The 8233-nt window shown below is 35.2% G+C and overlaps 1 protein-coding gene across 1 annotated transcript; it reads right to left on the reverse strand.

Moving 5' to 3' along the window:
- Positions 1–638: 638 nt before the first annotated feature.
- On the reverse strand, positions 639–3852 carry LOC128157082 (anhydro-N-acetylmuramic acid kinase-like). The gene is made up of 3 exons (XM_052819446.1): positions 3792–3852; positions 2866–3606; positions 639–2449 (listed from the first exon to the last, which is right to left on the reverse strand). The coding sequence occupies exons 2-3, from the start codon at positions 3604–3606 to the stop codon at positions 2033–2035; spliced, it is 1158 nt and encodes a 385-aa protein (XP_052675406.1). The 5' UTR covers positions 3792–3852; the 3' UTR covers positions 639–2032.
- Positions 3853–8233: the final 4381 nt, after the last annotated feature.

The following is an 8233-nucleotide window of genomic DNA, read 5'->3' on the forward strand; positions in this document are numbered from 1 at the left end:
CATGTGGCATATTTGAATTTTTCGATATATGCAGCTTAGACGGGTGCAAAAATGCCACCTTGGCACTGGCATAATTATCCGGCACAGTGTTAAATATAGTGCTAGAAACTCTGTAGAGGAAAATCTTTTTCATAGATAAGGATTAATGATTATTTTTCATAGGTACATATCAAATTGTTTATGAAAGTTTGAACGTTTCATTCAATCTTTATGCAATAATGCAAAACGCGTGATGACGTCGAATTCTATATTTGTGCTCATGAAGCCTGAATGAGTATATTCACATAAAATTGAACGTCGCAGATTATACACTGAATGTAAATATATAATTATGACGTGTTTCATGTACTTCGCTTATCAAGACATAAGATTGTTAGATAATATGTTTAACTTAACATTTAAGGTCAAGTAAACACTCTTTATCTCACAATCGCTTGACGTGCATTGAACAATTTTTCCAAGCTTATCTATGTTGTTGAATTTTAATAACACGCATTGAACATTCTCTTTTCATTCTTGTTAGCCTGAGAAATTTTCATCACACGCCACGTACGTCGTCCAGACTGCTTAGATCCGGTACTAGTACTCTAAAACAACTAAACGCTTTTGAAAAGAATTTCACAAATATGATCAAACTGTTTTTTCTTCTTTTTATTTTCAACGTTTATTCAACTATAAATAATAATAATTGTTTACATATGTTAGAATATCAGTTTTACTCTGTGTTTCGTTGACTATTTTCATGACACAAGGAAAGACTTTGCAAGCAGTTATTTACGGAATAACAGATTTCAGATAGCAAACATTGAAGTAACTTCCCAATTTATACTATGTAACTTCCTATGCACGCTACATATTTCGACAATAAGTTATTTAAGTTTACTCCGTTCATTTAATAAGAATATTTCAATACAAATATCACGTAATTACATAAATATGTAAACATTAATATAACAATGAAGAGTAACTTTAACCTACTATCTTTCTGAACCTCCATTGGGATAAAGCTTTCGCCATTGCCTATTGCTAAAGCAATTATACTTCTCAAAAATAACATCATGATATAAATTGACTTGTGACATACTTACATCTAATGTCAGATTATTAAAACTTTTGCCTTGCATCGTTGTCATTCACTGACATTTTATCAAACCACTATCTTACATTTTTTTTGTACAACAAAACACTACAGAGGAAGAAAAATTCTATAAATCCAGAGTTCTGGCTTAGTGTCTAAGTTCAAAACTAAATGAGGAAATGCTTTTTGTTACAGATCCCATCAACTATTACAACACATACAAATACAATAAAACACTCTTATAATGAACTGCCAAGGACGGGTGATTTTACTTCGTAATAAGCGTAATTCGTCATATCAGTCATGTTTACAACATGTACATGTAAGAAAGTCACAGGGAATATAAGTCACTTCGCTGTAAGCGTCATTTCATTATAAGCATGTTCGCTATAACCGTGTTTCACTTAACGTGTAGAAACTTAATACAGCATTATCCCATAATGCCTTTGGTTTCGAATTATGAAGAAAAGACCTCTATGATAAAAGACAATTCAGTGGCCGACAAATGCGTAAAAAATATTATCCCCCTTTTTAAAAAAAATATAAATATTCTGAACTGAGGAATATGAAATAACAATTGATCAATTTATATCGGCGGATCAATCACCTTTGTGATATAACCATAGTCTAATTCATTAAAATAAAACAATTACACTAAAAATAGTTTTGTTTTCGGATGATTAATTAACTTGTTTAAAATCTCCTTTTTTAAATGTCTGTTAATCTTTCTATAATACATATTTAAGTACATAGCCTGTATATCTGAAAACCAGAAAATTACCCAACCCTAAATATGATAGAAAAATGAGAGTAACCTTAACCTACCCTAATTTTCCATCAATCAATCTGGTATTACAATAGCGTTGACAATATTAAAGTGCATTACATGTATTCAGACAACTATTTCCGTTCTACCAGTTAACATTTCTTTACCAATGGTCAACTTGTTCACAATCAACCTGAAGACTTTTTCTTCTGGAAATATGAAATACAGTAGTCACTGGTTGTTGATACCGGAAGATGAATGCTGCCGGATACGGAGTCCGACTCACTTCCGGTTACATCCCGGAAAATGTTACACTCGCCAAAGATGCACTTCAGTCCAAGAAACGCAAATACCAGAGCTTCTTTAAAATTGATTGTGTATTTGTCCGGTGACTCTAGATGCATTCCAAGTTTGTCTATTTTGTTCCGGAATGCCTCTACCAAAGTTACGTTGAAGGCTCCTCCCCCTGTTACTAATATAGACATCATACGGCTTGACTTCTGATCGTCTGGTGGGGCTTGAGCCGATGCGCATGCGTCTGCCAGCTTACAGGCCACGTGCTCCACAAACGTTCTCATCAGGTCTGTGATTTTATAAGAGGTCGTCTGCAAAAAAAAAAAAAAAAAATTAAATTTAACCAGGCTAGTATTCACAATATTATACATTTAATGCAATGATAGGATTTATACATCATACTCTGTGAGTTTTATTTAATAAAGAGAGTTTATTTCCTTTTCTCGTTCTTTGATAAAAAATAGTTTTTCCCAGTCTTGGTGATAGAATAGAAAGCATAAAGTTAAATCATCATGGAAGATTCTTTTGTCTGATTGTTTAACCCTGGTTTATTACGTACGTCAATCAAGCAGTATACGTAGTGTTAGGTTTAAATATTTTTTTGACGTCATTGCAGAGTGAATATATATATAAAAAAATATCTCTATCATACAGTAAAATCAAAATTTCGAGAGGGTGTCATCTTTCATTCGATAAAAATTTACTCAAGAAAAAACCATTAACTCACATCTAGAATTGGAAAAATATTCTCTTCAATCCATTCTGCGCCGAGTGACTTTGGAGGCGATGTAGAATAATACGGCAAAGAGTCCAGTTTCTCCAATACGTTATACAGAACTTGACCTTGACCTGCTATTCTTCCATCCGTGTCAAAGGTCAGAGACGAATCGAACAATGCGGCTAATTTGTTCATGACATAGTTACATGGAGAAATGTCGTAGCCTTTTTTGCCATTAATCCCTATGTTAGCTATCCCGCCTAAATTTATACAAATGTCATACGCTTGAAACAAATATTTCTCGCCACATGGAACAAACGGAGCTCCCTGGCCGCCATAGGCTACGTCCTTATTCCGGAAGTTACAAACAAACGGACAATTTAAATACCGAGACACCGTTTCTCCGTCACCCAGCTGGAACGTATAGTTGAGGGTAGGATTGTGAAAAATCGTGTGTCCATGGGATGCAACAAACTCTACATCGAGCTGATTTTCGTCGACAAACTTCTTAATTAATTTCCCGAGTAGGTGGCCATACTCAACATGGAGTCGTATCAAAGCCTCTCCGCTTAGGTCCCTCGCTCCGGCTAATCGAGAGGTCCAGTGCGCATCGTATGGAAGGGTCACTGCTTTAAGAATACGGTACCCCCAAACATCTGTGTCCCGGTCCCCTGTAAACTCTACACAACACAGATCGAGACCATCAAGTGAAGATCCCGACATACAGCCGATTCCAACGTAACTCGTCATCTCGAACCAAAATAAAAAAAAACTAGGTCAAAGTTAAAAAGAAAATGCCAGCTGGTTTACGGCTAAAAATAGATTAAGAATTGTTATCTATCTAATGACTCTGATAAGGAATTTGCTTTTAGGGAACTAATGTTTATTTCTTTTATATAATTAATACTCGAATTATCGAAGATTATAAAATTTACCTCAATAATAATGCTGATAATAAAGGTGACAATGGACACAAAAGCAGCAACAACAAAAATGGTCACATTATATGGCCAAGAAAACAGAGGCCCCTGGGCCTTATCGCTTGCCTGACCAGCACATTTTTTTTTAAAAATTTTATCCCATTACTGAACCACTGGTGTCGGAAGCAAACTGAAAGTGTGTGTGTGTGTGTGGGGGGGGGGGGGGGGGGGGGGTTAGACTGATCCTCAGAAATACTGAGAGAAAAAAACCTAATTCCCAAAATCATAAAAATCCTAATCCGTGCGGGGGTGGGGGGGGGGGGGGTGAACTTATACTTCCAAAACAAAAATCTTTCCGGCCATAACATTTTTTTCCACAAATCATGAAAATCCTAATCATTTGCTTAGTGTGCCACTGTACATGTCCAAAAAATGATGTTTTAATGCATTCTTGAAAGTGTTGATGTAATATGTACATCAATCTCCATTATTTATCAGTAAAATCAGGAGTTCAATTGTCTTAACAAACATTCTTCAGTTCTGCCAGCCTAACAATAGAAAATCAGTCGAAATATTGATACACATGAACGAAGACCTCAGATGTATTGATATTGTAATCCCTGGTCCCCAAGAACACCAGTCCTTGGTCATCATCTTAATTAGACATACCTTGAATTTCAAAGCATCAAAAATCAATGATTGGAAAAGTTTTACATTTTCTCCTTTGAAGTACATGTAGTTTCAATAAAAAACAAAATCTTACCAACCAAATTTTCTCTTTTTCACACATTACGAAATTACTAATCCGTGGGGGGGGGGGGGGGGGGGGGGGGGCTAGTATGCCTTTGACTCCAACTTCTCAATCTTTCAAACGTACATTACGGAACAATAATGTTTCCTGCGAAAAAAAAATGGAGGGGCCCTATTTTGCTATAAGCCCCCCCCTACCCCCCCCCCCCGGTTCCGACGCCTTTGTTAACTATAGTTTTGATAGAAATCCATGCGATATCCATGCGAAATTACTAATCCGTGGGAGGGGGGGGGGGGGGGGCTAGTATGCCTTTGACTCCAACTTCTCAATCTTTCAAACGTACATTACGGAACAATTATGTTCCTGCGAAAAAAAAAATGGAGGGGCCCTATTTTGCTATAAGCCCCCCCCCCCCCCCTACCCCCCCCCCCCGGTTCCGACGCCTTTGTTAACTATAGGTTTGCTAGAAATCCATGCGATAGCTTGTCATCTTCTTAACTGAGAAAGAAAGATAGTTAAAACTGGTTCAATTATTGGTAAATTGGACCAAATGAAGATATGCATAAACGTGATGCAAAGGGAAGTGATCGTGGACGAAAATATTTGATATGTCTACAAAGAATTAGTATGACATTGTATATGGCGACGTTTGCAAATTTTACGATAACCAGGTGGTACTATCATGCCAGTAATTGTGTTCACTATTATGATATATAACACTATAGATGGGAAAAAAATTCTTTAAAATCAGTTTGTATTTCTCTTGACAAAATATTCGAAGGAAATGTTATTTGCTACACACAGTCATGTACATGTACTTAATATCTCATAAACCAGCAGCAAAAAAGGGCACACGATATCATCATAATGGCATTTTCTTAAAATATCTAGCTCTAAACAGGTCTACCCACAAAACCCCGTATTTTCCATTTGTATGTAGACTTACTGCACAGTTCCCATGAAGCTGCTGTATGTGCCTTGAAAGAAGTAGTCTCTATGATAGATCCAGGTCTGTAGCTCCCGGTCTGAAAAAAATCGGATGGACGACCTGGGACGTCCATCCGATTTTTTTCAGAACGTTCGGGAGATACAAATCTGCAGCTATCTCTATGAAAAATGATCATCTTTAACAAAACACAAAAACACATGAAATATTAATCTCGGTCGTACAAAAGTTTAAAACGGAGTAAAGGAAAATGTAAAAAATTCAGTCAAGGTTTGGTCAATTACCGGTGTGATACCTTAAATGGTATATCTACCGCATGAAACTCACTGAAGGAGAGTTGCACTAGCTATATACAAAGCTTAATTTTGATGACTTATTTTGTACGTGTTTTCCTCACCGTAAGAATGTAAACACCATTGTGATCTTGACGGAGTATAAATGTTTATTAACAATTGAAATTCCTGAAACAGTCAGACTAGCTGTAAATATGTTGATCGTATACTAAACCAGACAAAATCGCGTGAAGGCACTTAATTTACCTTTTCCAAAATTAATGTGATTTTTTCTTTCAAGGTAGCATTTTTTATTTATTTATTTATTTTTTGCATATACTAAGATTATGTTCGCTTGCAACAAAATTCATATAACACCCCAATCGGTTGATACATGCGCACTATGATACATGAAGCTTTACATTCTGTACAGAACACATGCAGCCAGTTTGCTTCCTGTCCTGGTAATAATCTCAATATAAGATATAACATTTTTTTCATTTTTGTCCATTATTTGTTTTCTACATTATTATCAAAAACATAATTTTTCTATAACATATTTAATATGTAAAATGTCGATCCCTATATTATTTCCTTCCTGGTTATGGATATCATAGAAGAACAAACCTGAAAAACATGATCATTTATAATGTTTTAATATAACTTTCACTAATGATAGACCCCGTGATCTTTGTTTTCTTTTTCGTAGCCCCATCCAAAGAATAAATGGGTTTTTTTCTATATCAATTCCATAAATCATAGCTTGCAATTTCATGTATTCAAAGGAATTCTACAAGTATATATTTCCATCCACTAAGTATGATTACCTCATTTTCTTACGGGGATTGATTATAATTGACAACTTCATAGAAACTGACATGAATGAAATCTACACAATCCAGTTCTAACCAATTTATTGATCGGCCGAATCCTTCAGCAACCTATGGAAAATCACGGACTGCACGAAATAATCATAATGCTGTCAGCCTTGAATATCCATTTGTTTGTTTTATCATGCACAAATTCCAAAGCGAAAAAAGGCAGAGGAGTTCTGCAAGGGGTATGATACGGATCCGTATCAGCCCTAGGGCTGATAATTATAACCTGTATCAGCCCCGGAGGCCGATACGAATTTTGTGATGTCATCTGTATCACATGTGAAAAAACGTGTATTTATTACTAAGTATATAAAAAAATTTCCTGTATGATTCAGCAATTTTCAGGGCACAGTAATAAAATTATCTCATTAATGACAGAACGAGAAAACTTATTCAAAAATGTTTTATAGAGAGAATAATACATTTGTACATTCTCTTTTCCATATCACAGCCAGTATCAGCCCGAGACTCCAATTTCAGCCAGAGGGCCGAAGGCCGAGGGATGATATTGGTCGAGGGCTGATACAGGCTGTGATATAGAAAAAAGGGTATCTATTATCATATTTATTACATACTTAGTAATAAATTTAAAAAGAAACCCACCATCTTGAACAAATTGATTTTAAGTATTATTTAAAAGTAGTCTGTACATGTATTAAATAAAAATATGAGATTTTATTGTTTTACCTGTAGCTACAGAACCGGAATTTCTTTTGTTTTTAAAATTAACTTCTCTAAAACATTTACTAGCATTTAAAGTTTTCAACTGCACTTAAAAATGTCGACTGTAACAAATGTTTTATTTTTTCGTCTGTAAACATGCACAAATGCTGAAACGAGAAAAAAAGGCTGAGGAGTTCCGCAAGGGGTGTGATACGGATCCGTATCAGCCCTAGGGCTGATAACCTGTATCAGCCCCGGAAGCCGATACGAGTTTTGTGATGTCATCTGTATCACATGCAAAACACCTTTATTTATTACTAAGTATGTATTAAAACTATTTCCTGGATCATAATGATTCAGCACTTTTCAGGGCATAGTAATAAAATTATCTCATTAACGACAGAACGAAAAAACTTATTCAAAAATGTTATATAATGTTATATACTACGCTACTCAGTACGACTTATCTCTAACCCAGGGGTGTGGTATGGCTGGAAAAATATTCATTCTAGCTTGCTTTTACTATAGCGTGTATTTCTTGAAAAATTTAAGATTAAATTCCACATACATTCCGGTGTAAGAAGCTTCCTTTGCGAATATCCTCTCTCTCTCTCTCTCTCTCTCTCTCTCTCTCTCTCTCTCTCTCTCTCTCTCTCTCACCATAAGTACAAATATACCTTTCATCATTTATATAAGGCAAATCAACGATCGTTCGAGTTTGAAAAGTAACAATTTAACAAAATCATTAAGTAAAGAATCTATACTCATAAATTAAGGCATTTTGTAAATAAAATACAAAATGCTTGCACCAGAGTACTTGCTTACACTTTTGGTATTTCAACACATGTTAGATGATGTCCGTAAGGTACATTTGAATTTTAATTGATAAGTTATAATTGTGAAATTAATCAAAAACCTACTTTCATTTTAGATAAACAAGCCCAAAA

This window comes from Crassostrea angulata, chromosome 7, assembly GCF_025612915.1.
Source record: "Crassostrea angulata isolate pt1a10 chromosome 7, ASM2561291v2, whole genome shotgun sequence".
NCBI classification, from domain to species: Eukaryota; Metazoa; Mollusca; class Bivalvia; order Ostreida; family Ostreidae; genus Magallana; species Magallana angulata.